This window comes from Echeneis naucrates, chromosome 18 (genome assembly GCF_900963305.1).
Source record: "Echeneis naucrates chromosome 18, fEcheNa1.1, whole genome shotgun sequence".
Lineage (NCBI taxonomy): Eukaryota > Metazoa > Chordata > Actinopteri > Carangiformes > Echeneidae > Echeneis > Echeneis naucrates.
The window spans coordinates 3,664,586-3,686,031 of record NC_042528.1 but is presented as its reverse complement, the minus strand read 5'-3'; the positions used below and the strand labels follow the sequence as shown (position 1 = coordinate 3,686,031).

Below are 21,446 nucleotides of genomic sequence, written 5' to 3'. Positions count from 1 at the left end.
TAAACCCAGTTGGAAAATCCCCCGACTTATCTGGCTTGTTTCAATGTCATCAACATCAACATGGTGAATGATAGTCCAGGCAATCGTGTTGGAGGACGCTGTATTAAATCAATACTTCAGCTCTTTATCATAGTTAATATTTGGCAAATGGATTTGCAAATCTGCCCTCTAAGATAGTTCACACTATGTAACCATACATTCCCAAGTATCTGGAACACCCAATTATGCCTGACCACCAAGGAGAAGCAAATCTGCAAAATATTCTCCTAGAAAACAAACTCAGTAGCTCTCTACCTGCTCTTTGTCCGTCTCTCCTGCAGGTTTCTCAGGTCATCTCTGGTCTTTCTTCACTTTACTGGCTTAATATGGAGCTCTGCTCCAAACTACAGGTTAGCAAATGCACATCACGCACCGCCACCTGTACATGCAGTCGACACAGATTGCATTACTTTGTGTGTTTGTGTGTCCAGAGCCAGGGACTGTGGCAGCTTTATTCAGGCATGGAAGTGAACATGATTCCTGTCCTGGCAGGTGAGCACAACTTGAGTCTCTGTATCAATTCTGATGCACTTTTGGTGGAAAGTGCCAGAACCAGGCTTCTACTGTTAACTCCACACTCAGTAGTTCCCTGCTAAAGGTTTTGTATGTAGTAAAAGTTTGCTTGTATTGTTTCAGCCATGGAGAGCCACCACATTCATGTAGACAAAGCAGCTCTTCAGAGAACGTCAGACCTGCTGGGGGTAAGACACCACATCAGTGCACAAATACAAACCCGTGTAGTAATTAGAATACTATGGCTTGTGGACCAGTGTTATTAATAGATAGAGCGTATATTTTCATATGACTGCTGGCAGAGTAGACAAACTTATCTCCCACAGCCAGCACTTACAGCATTTGTTTCGTGCTTAATGTGAATTTCCCACTAGAAGACAACAGCAGTGTACACAATTATGAACTCTGCTCAGTGTGACTAAAGATAGATGAGCCCACTTTAAGTAATTTAATTTAGCTCTAATTCGCTGCTAAGTGAAATACTGTAGCAGCACAGGACTGAGATTAAAGTTGCTCAGTGCTTTAGTTAGTGCTTTCAGTTTTCTATATGTATTTTCTTTTTAATTAGAAACATATATATATATATCTGTAGGAATAAATTGATATATAGACACTAACAATTTTCTGTTCAAAGAAAGCATATTGCAGAAGAATAGGAGGATTTAAAAAAACTGGAGAGTCCTCAGGAAAGAGAACACAAGTAGGAAAGGGAAAAAGAATTTCTCTTCTTCTGGGTAGGATTAGTGAGGTGGTGGGTGGACGTTCCTCTGGGGACCTGTCCTGTTTACATACAGATAAAAGCCAGTTCTACAGACGCCATTTGAGGATAATCATAGACACACAAAGACAGATGTGTAAATGCAATGGACACACGCATGCTTGGAAACGCACTCGTTCATAATCACTTTTGTGGGTAGCTGAAGAGATTTTTAACCCACTCACAACTCTCGCAAATGCCAGCAGGGGTGTTGTTCTGGAGAAAGTCTTGGTATCTTGTTGTGTTACTATAAATAAGATGGATGTCTTTTCCGTTCAAGAGGTTGTACTGCAGGAAAGATCATCACTCTGCCTCTGCCAACATACACACACACACACACTGACGCACTGAAGTTTTTGCCGACTGCTGCAGAGTTGTTTGTGTGCTTCTGTTTCATAATATGTGCCTGTTAGCGCGGTCATAGATGTCCCCACTCTGTCATGTTAGATTTCGCTTCATCGACACTGTCAACTCACCTGCCTGAACACCAAGCAGATGATCCCTCCTGTCTGTCAGGCTGCATCTTACAAATACATTCGCATGCTCTCTTGTCTTTTCAACCAGCATTATCACAACAGATTCAGACGGACACCATTTAATAAACCTCCTTTACCTTTTTCTGATGTCCCTGTTCAGATCAGACTATATAGACGTCCTCCTGTAAACATCTGTCATATTTCTAACTGTAAATGTGCAATGTCTAATTTTGATTATTCAAAACATTGCTGTGCAGTATTAGTTTCCTGTGTTTGTGATAATGTGTCAGACACAGTACTAAGAGGCTCACATCCAATATTGATGAGGCAGTCTGGAGGCTGCAGAGTGGGAGAGAGATAAATATTTTGGAAGTTTTCTGCCAGATCCCCCACTTACCCTCTTTCCTACTGCTCTCTCTCCTTCTGTCTCTTTTTATTCATCCCTCTGTTTGCCTCTCTTTCCTGACAGTTTGATGTTTTACAACCATTCCACTTTTCTCTGTCCCTTCAATGTTCCCTTGCCACTCCATCACACTTCTGTCTGCTACTCTCTTATTTCATCATTCCCTCCCTTTTGTTTCTCTATTCTTGGCCCTCTGTCTCTCGGCTCACCCTGTTGTTCACCTGTCAAGTTGTTAAAAGTGTTTCCTGCTTCAGTTAGACTTGTAATGAGGTGCTGTTGTGTGGGCATCACCCCAGTCATAAAACAAACAAACAAAAAAAAAAGAAAAGCTTTTTGGGCTCAATATTTTATGAGCAGGAGTCTGTTTAACTGTCACTCACTCTCCCTTTCCTCTCAGGTACATTTCTTCATCTTCATTATTTACTTTTCATCATTATCTGGGTCTTTCTGGTACTCAGCCTTTTGGCCTTCCTTTTTCATCAAGTGCACTTGAAGATCACTTTCTTTTATCAGTCTAGCATTCTCCTTTACATCTCTTCCTTCCTTTTCTCTACCATATATTTATTTTTATTTTTTTTTTACATAGTTTCTTTGTTTCTGTAGCTCTTTCTATATTCAGTCTATCTCTCTAGATATGGTGGATGCATTTTTGATAGTTGTTACATTTCAACTTCTGTGTGTGATTTTGATGCACCTGCTGTGTGACTGATGTGTGCATTAGGCAGATTAACAGAGTGCCTTGCCTTTAATTAAACAAATTCTGTCTTGCACACATGCTCTTGGCTCAAATAACCTCTGCACTTTTACTGTGGAGTTCTTGCTCAGGTCTACAAAATATGTTTGATAATTTACTCATTTTTAAATGTTTTTGTCAAGTTCACTGTCATGCTGCTGGTCTGGATTATCCCATCGAATTGGCACTAACACACTGCTATTGCCAACATTTTAATTGGCTTTATACCCACAGAGGAATAGACTTGCTAATCTGTAAAAAGTCTGACAAAGATATGAAACATTCTAATGGAATGAAATCAAGAGCACTTTGAATGAAAGTGAATCAGAAAAACAGATGCCAAAAACATGGCAGCTTTTAAGGTTGCAATCATTCAGCTTTGTTTTTTAAATGAATAACTTATGCAAAAATATCATTATTTCTGAGATAAACTGCTGCTGAATTTGTGTGTATAGCGACAGACATCGCTGGGTTATATTCTCATTGTCAAACTTTACACTTTTTGTATAATAGTTTTATTCTTAAACCAGGAAGAAATCAGTCGCAAATGTTATATAAACCCAATATGTTTGACTCATTGACAGAGCCATAACAGACTGAGTTGCCCTAGTAATTAGTAATTGTCGTTGTGTGGACTGAACAACACATTGTTAAGTAACCTAATGATGTTAAAAGTTTGACCTTTAAACAATTAATAAGTACCTGTAGCCTAAGTAGACCTTTTGCTTCATGGTCATGCTCTGTCTCTGACTGTCAGATGAAGATGAAGCAGTTGGAGCAGGAGGCCCACCAGGCAGCAGGACAAATATTCCTTGTCACCAGCAACACTCAGCTCCGAACAGTATGTACCTTCATGTGTATGTGTATGTTCTTGTGATCCTGAATTTAACAGTTCAAGGTCATCAACAGCTTCTGTGTGAATGTGTGAAATATTTGCAGTGTGTGATAACCTCTTCTTGGTTGTTTATGTATATGTCTGCTCACATGTCTATCTGTGCATTTTGTCTCTGTCATGTATGTTTAAATTTAATTGATTTGTGGATACTGTGGATTTACAATGTTTGAAGATTCTGTTTGAGAAGCTGCGACTCCATGAGCAGTGCGAGAAGAAGAAACTTCCTAAGACCATCAACAAACAGCAGCAGTCAACATCAGAGGCGGCGGTATAACACACACAGACACACAAAAACATACAGATATCTTAATTGGACCGTCAATTTTTTCTTAATCTGAAAAAAATGTTTGTACAAGATTCAGCATATGTGCTGACACAGTCACACAGATGAACCAAGTGGCACACACATGCAAGCACAGTGACATATTGTTGCTTCTTAATATTTGATGTACAGTTTTCAAGTACATTAAGTACAGAAATGTATATCAGTTAAAGAGGACAAAAAATACAGCAGATTTACCACAAAACAATTAAATAAATAAAAATGCCTAAGCTAAATGTATGTTCAATGTTGCTATTGAGCTTTTCATCCTGTCTCTTCCTCTTTTTTTTTTTTGTTGCAGTTGTTACAGCTTCAGGACTTTCACCCTCTCCCAAAGATCATTTTGGAGTACAGACAGGTCAGTCATCTCGTCAACTGCTTTTTATTCAGAAATGTCAAAAACATTGTTCAAGAAAAATGTTTGTTATGCTCATTCAAGCAGCAGTTTTCTCAAACTAAGGCTATAAAAAATGTTTTTTTTTGTAATTCCCAGGTTCACAAGATCAAGTCAACGTTTGTTGATGGGATTCTCTCATGCATGATGAGCAAGGTGAGCCCACAGCTGGTTTCAGGTTTTATTACTGCCAAGAGAATACCTAAAATGCAAGCACATTTTTTGCCCACATTGACCAAAAGGGATGTCTTAGAGATAGGCTTTTAAATCTAATAAAGAGGCTGTAACAGCTCTTAACTCTTCCTCTGGTCACTGAGGCATATTTGTTTTCCATTTTTTCTCCTGGAGGCTTGAACAGCAAAAACAATAGATTGACACTGAAAGTTGAGATGTTGCTGCAGGGCGACATTGACTCAAAAGCATCCCACTGACTTTGTTTTCTTCACTCACAGTTTGGTTCTGCATTAGTACAAAATACTAGTGAAGTCTTTGGATGCTTCTTGACAAACCCATCCTGCTGTTTTGAACTGGCACAGCAAAAATGTGTCTGTCCGATTATTGTTCCAAGTGGGCTTTGTTCGCCAGCATCAGCTTGTTTCTATCAATCTGTGCTTACTCAACTCTGTTAATGAGTCAGTCTGGCTGACTCCAGAGCTGTTTTGGCTTCTGTTTGTGGTGTGATTCATTTGGTGGTCTTTTGGACAGAGCAGGCAACAGTCCCAGCTCAATTCAGGGTGCTGTTAATGAAAACAAATGTGAATTCCTGTAGGCAATTTGTAAATAAAGTGATTTTGTCTTATGTGACTAATGGCTAAGGTTACTAAGCTGGAATTAGATTCACTGTTTATACTGCAACCATCTAAAGAAACCTTTAGCCCAAAGTGTATCAGTTGTATGACGCCATACTATGTTGCCAGCTGTAGTTTGGCTGCAACCAGATGTTGATATTATATCTTACATCAGCAGCCCTGAGTAGAACAGTTGTTGGAGGGTTGTTTATTGCACCAACAAAACTGGCACCACAGTCTGCAAACAGCTTGATCAAACTGGGCACCATGCGGCCGCATGAAACTGTTGGTGCCTGGGTGTCCAAAATAAGGATCAGCTGTTGTATTCAGGCGTCACTGGATGAGAACGAGCTACATGTAAACTTTTCAATAACAACGCTGACTTATTGAAACATGTATATTCTGTCAAGGTAATATTAAATTGAAGTGATTTGAAAAACTGTTAATGTTGTCGAGGTAACATGTTGGACATCTGATTCGACGTCTGATTTCTTTTTCCATCTCTCTCTCCTAACAACTCATCAGAACTACATTTCCTCTACATGGTACCAGACTAGTGTTGTGACTGGGAGAATCTCATCAAAACACCCAGTAAGTAGAGACTGTTTGACGTACAAACCACCCTCCACCTTTATTTCTTCATCTTTGGTTTTTAAATACTTTAAGTCAACTGGGTTGTGAAGTAGCTGCTGGCTCTATGGAGCTGTCCATGGTGCTGAGCTGCTGGTTGAGCCTGAATGGAAAGTGGCATGTGTTTGTTACCTAACAGGCCAGAATGGTGCTTCTGAGCATGTCACAACACAGTAAATTATTTCAATGGAAACAGAAAAACGTGGATATATGTATCAGTAAAAATTATTTATGTCCCTGTTATCCGTTTGGCCCACACAAACAAAGACATTCAGATGCACATGAATTTTGTCATGTCTATAAAAAAAAGTCTTTATCCTTTATATAACCTTCAAAACTTTCTGTATCATTTTCCCTGTTTGAATTATTCTTCTTTCTTTGGTCTTAGTCAGCTGGTCTCTTTCCTGCCTTTGTTCATATCTGTCTGGAGACCCTTTGAAGTAACTCAGTGCATAGTAATTACAAACTTATGCAATTGCGTAACACTCACTTCTCAGCATCTTGTGTAGATCCAGGGTATGTGTGTAGAGAGGAGGGAGGGGGAGGGGCCGCACAAATAATAGCAAGAACTTGTGTGTGTTTGTGTGTTTATAGTAGCTACATCTGAAAAACAGTTAAAAACATCAAAATGAATGAGATTGTGCTTGTTTCAGGCATGCAATATGTTTGGATAATAGCAAGGATGTACAGTTGAACAGGCCTCCTAAAATATTTATCACATGCACACACTGAGAAAAGTCTAGCTTAAATCTTACGAGAAACATTTTTTAATTATTATCTGACTCTTTACCACTAGCTCGCCACCAACAAAGTCTTTGTCTCATCTTCGTCTCAGCTTGGTTATCACCTGCTGTCTCGCTCTCTGCCCCCCTAGTAAGGGGCGGTCGATAGCTCATTTTGACATTACCCAGCCGTCAGGGTCCAGTGCTCCTGTCACTGAGTGCTGTTCTGCCTCACACAGACTCACACACACACACACACACACACACCCATATAGACAACCACAAAGACAACTTTTCTAATCTCACTAAGCGATTTGTGACTTGTGAGCTACATATTACATTGATCAAACTGCAACTGGATGATCTATGACTGTTGGGCGGGTGTGATTTAACAGCTCTGTTCTTCTCTGCTTTTACACTCTTCTGGGATTTAGGTGAGCATCCCATTAAAGCCTGTGGATGCTTGTGTCTGTTTTGTAGTTGGTTTGGTGTGTTTGTGCCACTTTAATCTTCCATGTATAAATTGTGTTGTAATTGGAATTTGTTTCCAATGTGAGTCAGAGGAAAAATATCAGAAAAATATGCTGCTTCAGCAACAGCTATGTTGATTCATTTTAATAATCAATGAACAATCAGTTGGAAAAATCAATTGCTTTACCGGCATCAATAAAAGACGATATAAGATTTAAAAAATAATGCAATAATGAAACCAAACGTTTTCAGGGACTAAATAACATGGTCAGATAAAGTTTTCTGCGGCAGCAGTTAATGGTGGTCCTGCATGTTGCTCGTGTTTGATACCAGCTGGATCTGCTTTTCCATTGCAGAATGCATCACTTGCTCCTCTCATGTTCAAAGACACCTCTGGCTCATGTCAAATGTGGTTGTGGACTGGTGTTTGCATTGAGTGACTCTCTGTCTTACACTGTAGCTTTTGCTGTAGCAAATGGGATCAAGCAGAGTGGTTGTTTAGTAGGATACAGCAGCTTTTTTTAAGACTTAATGCTCAACCCATACGGTTATAGCTTTTTAAATGTGAGGACTTTTTTGTGCTTTATATGTAATCTAAAAAAAATTCAAATCAGCTGCTTGATTGATTGAATTGGAAAGATCTCTTCACTATTAATGAAGTAGTAGTGGTATTCCTGCATTTAAATTTACTTCACTTATTATTAATTATTATAATTATCATCATTGTATTGTGGAGTTGAATGTGCAAGGAGGTAACTGCAGTCCCACTAAATAATCCATAACATGTCACATCTCATTGCTTTAAGGAGGAAAAGCAGTATATACAGTAGTTTGGAGTTAACAGGGAATGGAAACCTTCTGATGCTCACAGCCCTGCATACACATTCAGTACAGTTCGTATATGGATATGTGTCCAGACGAGGAATGTTGCAGAGGGGTTTTGCTTTCATCTGTTGAGGGTTCAACTGAGGGGAAGCCAAACTGCAGCAACAAAGGGGAGCCTGAATTAAAGCAGGGCCGCTATTGAATTGCTGCTAAGTTTAAAATGCTGCAAGAAGTGAGTCTCATTGCAGAGGCAAGTGGGGCTTTTCTCCTCTGCTTCATCAGTTGTTATCTACTAAAAGCATAAATATGAGATGCCTGTTAGCCTCAGCTCCCCTTCTTCGTCTACACCGTTTATCTCCATCTGTCTGTTCTTTCCTTCTGCTTTTATTGTCATACTCAGTCTTTTTTCGCTGTCCTTCATTCTTAATTTTATTCCTTATCTTTTTCCTCTCTGTATCTAAGTGCTACTGTCTTTCATTCATCTGTCTGCTTTCTCTTTCTATTCCATACACATTGCCACACATTAACTCTCTCAATAGTGACTTATTTATTCTAATGACTGATACAGTTAAATTTTTTGGGGAAAAGGCTGCAGATGCTTCATATCTAGATTAAATTGCTGCAAAGTGTTGCTTGAGTCCCCTATCAGTCCTGGTGTATCAACCAAAGACAGATAGTAGATAAACTACCAGGCATAGAGGTCAGAGGGTCAGAGACTGAATGCAGGAAACTCCTTCCTCTACGGTTTTCCAGTGAGTCACCACACCGACTAATGGATAGGCAGGTTCTGGGCTTTGTGGCCTTGTGCTGATCTCGCTCTCTGCTGAGCAGATTGAGTTTTGGCATTTGTGTGTGTGTCTGTGTGTTTGAGGTTGCGGGGTAATTGGAGATAATTTAGTAGTCTGTGGATCTGCTTTAGTATACACACAAGAGGGGACGCTTTCAAATGTGCATAACAACATGCGTGTGTATTTGTATGTGCACTGTGATTAGTCATGAAATTGGTGCAGTGTGATTAAATTATCCCACGCCAGCACTGTGATTCAGTCTTCCCCATCTGTTTAACAAGGCATTACTCCTCTGAGACTCACTCTGTATCTCTGCAGGCCAGATTTACATCAATGAAAGCGCAGGATAAATTTGCTGTGCGCCTTTCAGTCAATTTGTGCTCACAATCTGTGTAATTATTGCCAGATGCACTAATTTAACAGTGTAACTCACTTTCAATAGAAATATAATGATAAATATGTGTAATCTTAAAAGTAATCTTAAAAGATGGAGATGGCACATTGATTTCAAAAGATCACAAACCACAAATCACTTTGAGAATACGAGTCCTTAGCGTGTGAAATTGTTCCTCAAAATTAAAACCAAATTAAAAGTGGATGCAACATTATGAAGAATATGCTATCATCAGGATGACCCAAAGTGCAGTTGTGCTGAACTCCTTCCCACATATTTTGGATGTGAATGGTTCAATTGAATGATGAAAATGTAATTGTATTATTTACATATTTATTTTTATTTTAAGGGAAAAATCTGTTTGTTTGGTGTCTAAAGAGGACAGTCAGTCACAGAGTTCATTAGCAGAATAAATGTTTCCAAACCCACATCTAAACCAGGCCTATCAATTTTAATGAGGTTAAATATTCACAGTGCAGCTTTAGGACCAGCTTCCATGAACTGAGGTTGCATGAAGTAAAACCTGGGAAAGCCATTTAAAATTGACATGGTTGCAGCAGAAAGGCAACAACATCAACAAACACTAATGGCCCAGCAAGACCTACTAATTTAAGCACACTGACATGACCCCAGCCTTTCACAATAATGAATTCAACCACCTTACACCAACCAACTTCTTCATTTGAATCTCAGCTTTAACAACATTATCATGAATATTTCAACCAATGCTAATCTAAAACCGTGAGGTCCTGGGTCAGCAGTGCTAACAGGTGCTCTAACAACAAGTGCCATTATCAGCTCTTGTGGGGTCCACACAGACCCACTGGAGGACCAATAGGAGCCATATTAGAACATAAGGGGCATTAAAGGATACAAACAGTGGGTTGTTATGGAGGACAAGGAACGATGCTGTTGATAGTGAGACTTGTGGAAAGACAACACAGAAATACATCTGCATAATGAAGTGGCCTTTTCAAAGTCAATGAGCCCATGAGAGGATAACACAGGCAAGTGTGTATGTTCTGTGCCTGGCAGTCATGGAATAATTATGTTTTGTGTATTTTTGTGTGTGTGATACAAATGTATTTGTTTTAGATTTGATGTATAATTAAAGCACCTTGTTTCAATAAGGAAAGGAACAATAACATCAGCTGCCATTTACTGGAGCTGATCTGGTGCAAGTGCTTCTACGTGCTTGCTTGTTTGTGTGTGTCTGTGTCTGTTTATGCATGTTTATCTGCCATGCACATAGTGTCTCTGCTTGCTTGCTTAGTGCTGACATCTGTACTGTTTGTGCGTCTCTTCTTTTTTATTTATAAGAACCAGTTGGAGCTGTAGAAGTTTAGAGAGTAGAATAAATGAATTGCAATGATTTGAGAATGTGCTCGCTCTTAGGAGGTTCTTTCATTTTGGCTCCCATGGTGTCCACTAATGAACTGGTTTGCCGTTGCTCATGACACAGTGAGGGCGATAATGACTTGGACGACACATAGAGGGTGGCAGGATTATGTGTGTGTGCATGCTGCTTCCATATGTTCATAGAGCGACTTGAGTACGGTAACTTAGCCGTTGTGCCGTGACTGGCAGTGCTGTGACAACACCTTAGGTCATTGAGCAACATATTGTCAGTCAGTTAGGTCTGGTTTCTGATTCCTCTGTTTGAAAATATTCAGTGCTAATGACTTTGCAGTACATTTCTAAGGGAGCCTGTGTGCGTGTTGTAGCTCTATTTTTGATCTTTTGTGATCATGTTGTTACAACCCCTCCCTTTTTGCTTGCTCTGTCCAAGTTGTCCTTTTAGCAGGTGCCTTCAGACAGGAGGGGGGTGATTAGTATAATATAGTGAAACCTGGTTTGACCTTCACACAGGCCACTTCTCAGCCTTTCTCTGTCTTCTCTCACCCCCATCAGATCCAGGCCGGCAGGTTTTGATTCATTTCAACTTTTTCAGCACCACGTTCATCCTTTGTGATTAGTAGGGATTCTTTACTTGCAAATTAATCACTTATTGGTCAACCTGATTATTGAATACTTAGGGTGGATACCTCCCAGGAGGATGCCCCTCAGTAGGAGTTTCTGGTTTGATCACCAGCCAGCTGAATTATTTGCTGCATGTCATTTCCCGTCTCTTAGTCCCATTTCCTGCACACTCATATCAAATAAAGTGATCACAGAAAACAGCACTTATTTGGTATGTTAACCTGACATGTTCCTCCCTTTCTGGTTGCAAACAAGCAGCTTTGTGTGTGTGAATGCGTGCATGTTCTTTTTTTAATGATTATTTTTTATGTACAGTTAGAGAGTAGAGCGAGCTGACCTAGACAGGTTTATATTTAGCGATTTCCCACTCATCTTCTGTCTCAAACAATAACAAAACTGTAGTTCCTCTGCATCTCAGATATTTAACCTTCACTCTCTGTTGATCTTTTTTCCTATATTTTTCCTTCCGTAGTATCTCTCCTTTCACATGTTGGGCTCTGACATAAGAGTTTTGATTGTAAATCAAAACACAGGACACCAGTCACCAGTCAAGCTTATAACAATATTTACCTAGATAGATTAATATATTGTGAGTTGTTTGTCATCGTTGTAGAGTTTCTCTCCTCCAACATAATCTTAACCATTATTCAATGGCATATCTTGTACCAAATTTACATTAGTTCTATTGTGTGTCTTTGCTCTACAGCATTCTGTGTATACACATTTTTTCAATCATGTGTTTCTGTGGCATGGAATATGGTGAAGAATGAATTCTGTGGACCTGGAAAATGTTTATCCCATGTGCTGACAGCTTGTCAGGCGATGCTGATGCTGTATACCATATGCATGTGTGTGTGTGTGTTGAATCCTGATTTATGCTGCCGCCACTGCAACACTGTGCATGAAAAGAAAGCTAAGCACTGACAACTGACATGCTGAATCACCTGCCACATCACTGGGAAACATGCCCACATAGCACGTACACAGACACACACGCATTTGTAATTACCTGCACACTTTTGTGTTCACCCTGTCCCGAACACACACGACAGGTCACGTATCTCAAGGGACTGGTTCCTGGTCCCTAATGGATTCTTTCCACTGCCCACACCCTGCTACTGCAGTCCTGTCTTATGTGACCTCTCACTCCCTCCCTCTCTCCCTCTCCCTCTCCACCCTGAATAATAAATAAGTAGTGGAGGCAAAGAGCTGTTTTCTCTGTGGATCGTACACAACCATGCGCACTCTTGACAACTGGAAACTATTTTGTTTGGATCTGTGTCCATGTGTGTTTTTCCATCCCCTATTCTTCACCTATTCCCTTTTCCATGTTAACCATTGCTCTTTGTGTATTGATGTGTGCTTTGGTGTACATGCTGATTAATGTTTCCTTCATGTCCTTGATGATAACCCTCAACATTGTGGCGTCCTCCTTATATACAGCCACACCTGCTTTGTGTGTGTGTCTGTGTGTGTGTGTGTTAAAGTGAGATTAACAGGGATTAAAATGGAACTGCCGAGTCAGAACCTGCTTTTTGCTTCTCCCGATCAAACACAGTTTGTTTGTGCTGGTGAGCCTAATCATTTTCCGATTTTTTTTTCAGCATAATCAATCAGCATAAAAACCTGAAAGTTTCCACCATTTTTACAGGGAGGGAAATGAAAATGTACCATATGTGAGTTTTTGCAGCATGAGCTATAGTCAGCCTATTCTGCACTGATTTCAAGTTTGTTTTTTTTTTTACCGGCTTGTTGCAAACGGCTCAATTTTGTGAGAAGGTTATAAAAAGTACTGAGTGTCTCTTTAAATCAAAGAGTATCAAAAGGACTTTAATATGATAGATTACAAGTGTTTGTCGGTACTCCCAAAAGCCTGTTTTGATGGAGCAGAATGACATTGTTCTTTTTTAACTCACAAATCTATATTCAATTGAAGGTCACCTCCACACCTCCCATCTGTCCATTACAGCCTCAGAGGAGCATGCTGGGAGCAGCTGTAGATATATGCATCTTACCTTTCTCATCCGTGTAGAACTGGATTACAGTTTTTACAGTCAGGGGTAATTTGTCTGCACAACTATGCCAAACTACACACTGTACAAAGATGTAGTTCACTCATACAGATTTAAAAAATGTGTCCTCTCCAAAACTAGAACTTCCAGGCCCTGCCAAGACAACCACTTCAAATCACCAAGAAGCAGTTCATCCAAGGTAAACACACACACACATTATAAATGTTTGTGATAGGAAGAGGTATTGACAGGGGAACCATTAAAGAGGGTTTATGGGGATGATGAAAAATCTCCAGCAGCAATGAGACAGTCACTAATAAGTCTCCCATTTGTATTTGTGTTGGTCTACTTGATACTGTGGCCTCTCATGTGTAACTTGATTGAATACGGCTCTTGGTGGCAGTGAATATAGTTGATTTTTAGGATGATTTATTTACAATTTATACAAAATCAAAAGAACAGATGTGTATTTTTTCAATTTTTTCTTTGTCATCTAAAAATGTTTAGAAATGAAAATGACTGTGAAAGCTGGATTAAAAGAGATAAAATGTGACATTGAATTTTAAAACGACCTGGATGTTGTTTCTCTGTTCCCCTGGTTTTAGCTTATGCTTGATAATTGCAATAGTCCCATGATTGAGACCATTGAGAGAATTTGTATGCACAAGGTATCAAGCCCTTCTTTCAAACTTTAAAAGTTGTACTGGATTGTCAAGTAAGTGTACCCTCTCAGATGAACTCTGTGCTGTAACTTTCTCCCCCGGTAAAAGATAATTACCTTGTCTTGCTGTTGCTGCACACAGTAATCAAATGACAACTGCCAAATCAAGACTTTTGGGAAAACAGGCCCTTCAGTTCATATGTTCAGCTGCTTGAGAGTTCCACAGCATTATATTAGAACAGAAATACAATGCATGGCAGTATTTAGCTAACATGCTGTCTTAGTTTCACTCTTTTAAAAGAGCGGTTCTAATTAGATTGTATTTTAAAGGATATTATTTGTAAAAGTTCATATTTTGCTTGATAAATTGTAAATTCCCCAGCTGTGCACAGTACATTTTTCTGTCAACTCCATCATTGGTTGCCAGGACTCGTACTGTATGTAAGGGAAGTCTTCTGGCCAAATTGTCTCAGCTGGACCAAGATAAATCCCTGACTGCATTTTAATCTCAGTTGAATTTGATGTTCTACCAAACTCTCGGCCCATCCAACGCAGATGTCATGTTTTTGTGTCATCACCCAGACAGCTTGTGATAAACAGTCGGCTCCAAATTAAGGATGACTGGTTGTGGTTTTTAGAAGTCATCTGTTATCTGCAGCGGCAGTTATTACCTTGGTGCTGGATTAGCCTGGCAAAGAATTTGTATCCCAAACATCCCACATTTATCCATTTGTAAATGAGTATAACATCAAAACAAATCCATCCGTCATTTCAGATTGCCAATCCACAGTGACTCAGCTGTCACTTCTAGCTGGTGGGACAACACCCAGCTTCATAGCTCTATTTCTGTCCTCGCTCTCTCACCGTTTCTATCTTTCTTTGGCCCTCTTTGTCTGTTTCAGTGAATCATAGGTGCTAAAGTCAGCACCTCTGCTCTTCACTTACCCAATTCCCAAAGCCCCTTGTCATCAAATCCTCTTCAGTCCCTGCTGCATCATATCATCCCTTCTTTCCCTCTAACAGCATCTCTGTCACTGTCAAACCCATATCTCTTATCCTCTTGTGCCTTCAGAGGAGAGTTTGCAGCCTTAATCACAACTGATTTCAAACACTCTGTATGTGTGTGAACTTCTGAAGCAGTATTTTCACCCTGCTGACATAGGTGATGTTAATTGTTATGGACCCCATCATTGCAGAGTGCAAAGATAGCCTGATCCATATTGGATTTGGATTGGACCTCAAATGAAGTGTCACAGCTTCATAACTTAACTACTCATTAGGTCAGATGTCAGCATTAACTCTCTTTATTGCTTCATTAAGTCCCCACTGCTCACTGTCTGAACTTGTCTCTGTCTCTCTGTTATTCTCTGTCAGACACACAAACACACCAACAGTTCAGTAGAAATAAATCAACTGTGTCCGCTTAGCCAATTAGTTTATTAATGTGCTGGGAAAGAAATCCACATGTTAACTGCTGAGATGCTGACTATTTTAAACAAGTGGTTTTAAATTGAATTGCCTATTTGCAGTTTATTTTTTGTTGTGTTGGCCCATATCATCCTCAGGGATGTGTGTTTGGTCCCACAGGAAAGGAGGAAGAGGTGGTGACTGTTCACCCACGAGCCATGTTCATCCCTCAGAAGGGCTGGACCTTCCTTGCTGCAGGTAGGATAATGATTTATAATTGAATTTTAAAGGCAACAGGGCCTATTTAAAAATATACATTTGAGTTATTTTTTGAATAATGTCCACTTCTTAAAGTTTAAGAAGTTATCAAGTGATTGCATGTAACAATAGACAATTGTGCATTGTGACAAGTAAAGACTAGACGAGTAGACTTTAATCACTTGCTTGTTTAGACATAAATTAATTTTCACTCTTGATTCAGCAGCTGCTCAGGCATGTCATTGCATTCACTGTTGATCTTGCCAATAGCTAAACCTAAGGGAGCTGAAAAGTTTCTGCTCTGTAGTTACAGCAACATTAGTTCTGCTTTTATGGTTCAGTCTCGTGGAATAAGTGTGTGAGCATGTGTTGGTAGCAGTTCATATAAAAATAGAATATTTGAACAGCAGTTCTGTATAAAATTCCTCTAGTTGTATCTCTAATTGGTCTAACCATTATGCTCCCGTGACCTCAGCTGGCTTTGTGAGGTTACCTCGGTTTGAAACGCTGGGCCATGCTGTGTGGGAAGTGGGGGCAGAGCTGGAACACTGTCAGTTCGGGTGTCTGTTGGATGTGACAGTGTGTCGCGCACTTACAAAACCAGACGGGTAAATCCGGGTTAGCAGGAGGACAGCAGGATAAGAGTGAAAATCCCAGCAATACACACCACATGGCAGCAATTCACAAACACATGCAGGCCATGCAGCACATGCACACACACACACTTACTAGGATACATGGTTGCTATGGAAACAACCCCTCCTAGGGAGCCCTCACCCTATCATATCTTCCGATGTCCTTCCAACCTAGAAGAACTGCTCTTTGTTTGTTTGTATGTGTTTGTGTGTTTTAACCACGATCACTCTTTCATCATTAGAAAAAGTTCAAGTAAGTGTCATGTCAAAATGTATTATGTATCAGGATGTTAGTTTGCTGTCTGTGAAAGCATTTTGTGTGTTTGTGGGTGTGTGAGTGTGGGCAGGATACAGATTTGGTCTTGGGCATGTGATGTAGTTGTGTTTCGATTCAGCAGAATCCACATCATGACTATCAAGTCTGTTTTATCAGTGATAATATAAAATATTTACTTATTATTATTTTTACTTTGTTTTAGGTGGGAAATTTAGAAACAGCACAATTTCTGTCCTCAAGCAACCTGTGTGTGCCTGATGTGTCTCTCTGTTTGTTTGTATTTTTAACTGTCAACTCAAATATTTTCATTTGGGAGATGCTGCTGGTGTGTGGGGGCTGGAGTGGAGAGGAAAGGATGAGGCTTGCCAAAATGAGAACAAAGGCAGCCTTAATTCCCAGATGAAGTCTGTGAGTCCTGTTTTTTATTTTATTTTTTTTTAAAGAAAGAAAAAACCATGCGGTTCAATTAGTTTTAGTTCAGCTTTTCAGTTTTATTTCTCTTGGAGCCCTTGTACAAAGTTTGTACAAAGTGTTGCTTCTGTATTGATGGCTCTTGAGTAGCAAGGTTTTTGGTCATATATTGGCCAAGAAAGATTCTCTGTTTAGCTTTTCAATGATTTGGCCCTTAAACAGGATTATAGATTTTAGATATAAAATATAAAGAACATCTGGGATATATTTCCTCCTCTTTTGGCTTTGTCTTTACCAATCCAGTTCAACCTACAATGGAGAAAATGGTCCCATGTCATTACATGTCTTTATGATTCATTCTTCTTGGAAGCTTCTTTAGACCAACCACAACCCACAAGGGACATTTTCATACTCTCAATGTGCAGGTTTCAGTTGAGCTCTAAAGCTTTTATCTATAACCTTCATGCTCTACTCTGCACTGCAAAGCATCACTGAGGCCTCTGGGTACTGTGGGCGGTGGCATTAAAAATGTATGAGACATGGTTCATCCCGTCAATATCTTAGTACACTGTCCAAGGAACTGCAAGACGTAATACTTATTTATTGTTTTTAATATCTGCCATCTGAAGCAATGTAGTCCTCTACATCAAACATTAATGTTGTAGAGAGATTAAAAGTAGAAAAGTAGTTCTTTTTACTTAAAATAGAAAAATGCAAGAAGAAACGTACATTGTAAGAGTAAGTGGATCTTAGAGAGTCCAATCTGTAGTAGAAATCATTTGTGAATATCAAGTTAATTAATAGTGTAAAAACTACTCAGTCTCACTGGATCTGGTTTTCAACTGCTCTAATTTGAGGCTCAGTCAATTGAGAGGTTACTGTAAATTGGGTTTATTTCAGTATGGCTCAATACAATGATTCAAGGACTCTTTATCATAGATGCAGGTCGTGTCAGACCAGATCAAATGCATACATTCATCACATACACACAAGCCTTTCCCACTGTTTTCTTTTACTTTCTATATGGTATCTGACTTATATGTGAAACATGAAGAAAAACGCTCCCTTTCAAATGCTGCCTTTTCTCCCTCCCTCTCTCTCTCTCTCCTACTCACTCACACACACACACAGATCTTGGTCAGCAATATGTTTCCAAGGCTGCCAGCTATGCTTGGAGGAAATGTGATCAGGCTCATAAAACATTTATGGGAGGATATCTTTAGAAACTCCCTTCTTCACTTCATCACAGCCAAGCCAGTCGTCCCTCTTCCCCCATCTCTCACCTCACCGTCACCCATCCACACCTCTGAGGTTTTTCTTTGTCCCCTTTTTTTTTTTATCTTGTTCCTCTGCAGTCTCTGTCTGACCTGGGTTAAACAGTCAAAAGTGTTTGATTTAACTTGCAATGTGTCTGAAGAATCCCGACTTTCCCCATTTTCATTCCAGGGATGAACAATATAACAAAAAACTGAATCGCAATAAATTGTCAGTATTATCTCCATAGTGATAAATCTGACAATAACAATTTTGGATGCATCAATGCATGAAATCCCTCCTCTCACACTCCCATCCTCCCTCTTTTTTTCCCTTCCCACGGCAGCAGAAACCTGTTACAGCTGGTTGCTTCATCCTGACTCTGTCTTCCCTTCATTTAGTGCTGTCTAATTTGATTTTGACGCCTGTGTCTGGGTGAAATGGCAGTAATGGAATCTACTGTAGTTGTGGGTGTGAATGTAGATGTGTGCTTGTCTTTGCCTATGTGTATTTGTTAATAGAGTTCAGGTCCTCTAAGCTAACAAGAGCAGCAGATGTGTCCGTCCAGGATATGTCAACCTAACACACTGTCACCTGCCACAAAGAAATGCATGGATGTCTCTCCATTTTTGTGTTTACGACTGTCTGTGTGCATCTGTAAATGCATGAATGTTACAGTGTTGAGTTAGGTAAGACAGTTTCTGTCTACCCTCTATGTTTCTGAGTCCCTGAGTGTCTCTTTTGCAGGCTGCGGTCATCTCTTGGCTGACATGGGCACATTTCTGAGATGATTTTGTCTCTCAGGATTTTATTTGTTTGTGCTGCAACTTTATTGTCCAGAGACAGTCTTGCGATCACTCGTTCCTGTGCTCTGCTATTTTAATACTGTCATAAAAGGTGCATTCATTTTAGTTTAAAATAGTTGACAAAAATGAATACGCTGCTTTTCTGACAGGCAGCGGATTGTTAAAAATGTAACCCATATATATGATGTGTTGCATTAATACACAATCTAATGTGTACAGTGGAGACCAGTGCAAGCTCAAACTGCTTGACTGCAACGCTGCCTGGGATTGGGATGATGTGAAATCAGAACAAATACACTCATCATTTTGATGAAACATACACCTAAAATGACCTGAGGCTGATCCAGTAGGTGAAACATTTAGATTCACACAGACCTCGGGCCATCAGAACACCCAAAGTCATGTGACTTTTGTTGACACCATGTTTCTCATATGGAGGAATGTTGAACTGGATTGTCATTGAAACTGCTGCACAAAATATGAGCCTCTTAGTGTGACTTTGTAGCAGCTGTACATAGCTTTTGTCCACAGAGGAAAATTATCATATTTTTCTTTAGCTTTAGCACAAGAGTTTGATTTCGTAAAATTGTTCCAATTTCTAAAACACTACTTGAGATCATCATGCTTTTCTTGGGTGGTGGCAGATAAAGTTTCTTTCACGATGCAATTTTCTACCGTCCCAAACAGCAATACAAGGGAAAACGTGGGTGACACCAATTTTTCCTCGTTCCCGTTCTGCTGTCGCTCTTTGCTGCCGGTGTCCTCACCTCTATGTATGATTTAGCATTTGACAGCTACTGCTGTAGATTATTCTGGGAGATGAGGTGAAAATGGCGGGGTGAGGAACATAGTTCCACAAAATTGTAGTTGCAACAGCACAAATAACACCCTCACTACTCCAAATGACTCAGATTAATTGTTCTAAGATTGGTTGAATATTTAAAGGCTCACTTCTTTATGGGGTTAGGATTATAATTTCCTCAAACTGATTTAAATATTCAATATTTGCATAAAATTGGAAACTCTCGATATGATGTTATACAACCTTTTGCTACTGTATATCTTAATTCTGATACATGGACTTACAGTTTGTTTCGAGGATTTTGATTTTAGATTAAATGGTTTAACACCAAATTTGGTTGTTGACAGATGATAGAGTTGAAACAACACCCTTTCAACTGGTTATCATAGCTTACCATTAAAATAGGAGGGGAGAGCTAGGATACCTTAACCCATCTCCTATTAAAGCAAATAATCAACACTTTATAATATAAAATACTTAAAATGACAGATTGTGTTTTTATGGGGGACAAAGTGTCAGCTTGTTTCATGGCCATGCACATTAACTTCCTAAATAATTAACTATATTCTTTAGCTACTCATTCATCATGCACATGACAGAGGTGTCGGCCTTTTATCTAATTATTGGCAAGAAAGGAAATAAGCCTCTTAACCAAAATGTACCAAAGGCATTCTTTTCAATGAAAACTATAAGTGTTTAAGTCAAACGTGTGGATCCACAGATCGGGTCTATGATGTAATGATTGGGATTGGGTGTCAGATTTTTGCCAGGTGGAGCTGCGTCTGTTGGCACATCTCTCCTCTGACCCTGAGCTGCTCCGCATCTTTACTAACCCCCAGGCTGATGTCTTTACTATGCTGGCCTCTAAGTGGTAAGAGACAGACACACACAGATACGCTCTCTCAGGTTCTCCCCTGATATCCTTGCAAATGCCAGTGCTGATGCTCCACAGAGTCTCTCTTGCTCTGTCTCCAGACTGCCAGCTCTTTCACTTCAAACGCTAATAACCTTGTTGCCATGACAACCATGCCAACTGCCTCCTTCGCGCTCCCTTTTTCATGTGCAGGACACCCCTGGGTTTGGCGCCCTGGTGATTACATTGTCGTGCTTTTGAAGTATTTTGTATGTGCTCAGGTCTCTGTGTATGTGTGCTACTCGTGTCATCTATCTCAGTCAGGTGGGTGTCAGAGGACAACCAGTTAAATAGATTACCTGGTCACAAAGACCAGAATAACAGCAGCACTGAGCCTTCACAATGTTTCCCCTTCAAACAAATGACTGATTTCTTCCCCTTACTCTCTTGTTTCTCTGTCTTTTATAGTTATGTAGTTTGTTGTTTCTTTGCTTTTACTTTCAAGTGTGTGTCAATTGCTATTGTTCCTCGTTTCTTATTTCCTTTGCCTCCTCCTTTATAGCACTCATTCATATTTTAAAGGACCGATGTGTAGGAAATGGGGCGTTCCGTTGACATAAGTTGGAAATAATATTCACAATCATGTTTTCATTAGTGTAAAAGCTCCTGAAACTAAGAATCATGTTTCCGTTGGCTTACCTTGAGTCCTTCATATCTTCATAGGGAGTATGTTTCCTTCCAAAAAGCCTGCTAAGTCTGTCCATGTATGGGCAAACCAAACGCTGGGTCAGGACCTTTTTATCTTACCAGCAGGCCACGGGATGTTCTGATATGGGGAGGGGTATTTAGTTGGTTGCAATCTAAAATTCCACAGCTAGATGCCACTAATTCCAACACACTGGTCCCTTAATTATTTTTTTCTCGCCTCTTTCACAATGTT

General features: G+C 39.8%; 1 protein-coding gene across 1 annotated transcript in view; it reads left to right on the top strand.

Annotated features, from left to right (window-relative positions):
• The window catches only part of poln (polymerase (DNA directed) nu), a 33,729-nt gene that overhangs the window by 1,882 nt on the left and 10,401 nt on the right, over positions 1 to 21,446 (top strand). Inside the window, exons 6-16 of the mRNA XM_029526932.1 lie at positions 321 to 389; positions 471 to 531; positions 676 to 740; positions 3,679 to 3,762; positions 3,989 to 4,084; positions 4,440 to 4,496; positions 4,632 to 4,688; positions 5,846 to 5,911; positions 13,284 to 13,341; positions 15,391 to 15,468; positions 20,413 to 20,524. Coding sequence (XP_029382792.1) covers positions 321 to 389; positions 471 to 531; positions 676 to 740; positions 3,679 to 3,762; positions 3,989 to 4,084; positions 4,440 to 4,496; positions 4,632 to 4,688; positions 5,846 to 5,911; positions 13,284 to 13,341; positions 15,391 to 15,468; positions 20,413 to 20,524 — 803 coding nt within the window. The remainder of the gene's footprint in view (positions 1 to 320; positions 390 to 470; positions 532 to 675; positions 741 to 3,678; positions 3,763 to 3,988; positions 4,085 to 4,439; positions 4,497 to 4,631; positions 4,689 to 5,845; positions 5,912 to 13,283; positions 13,342 to 15,390; positions 15,469 to 20,412; positions 20,525 to 21,446) is intronic.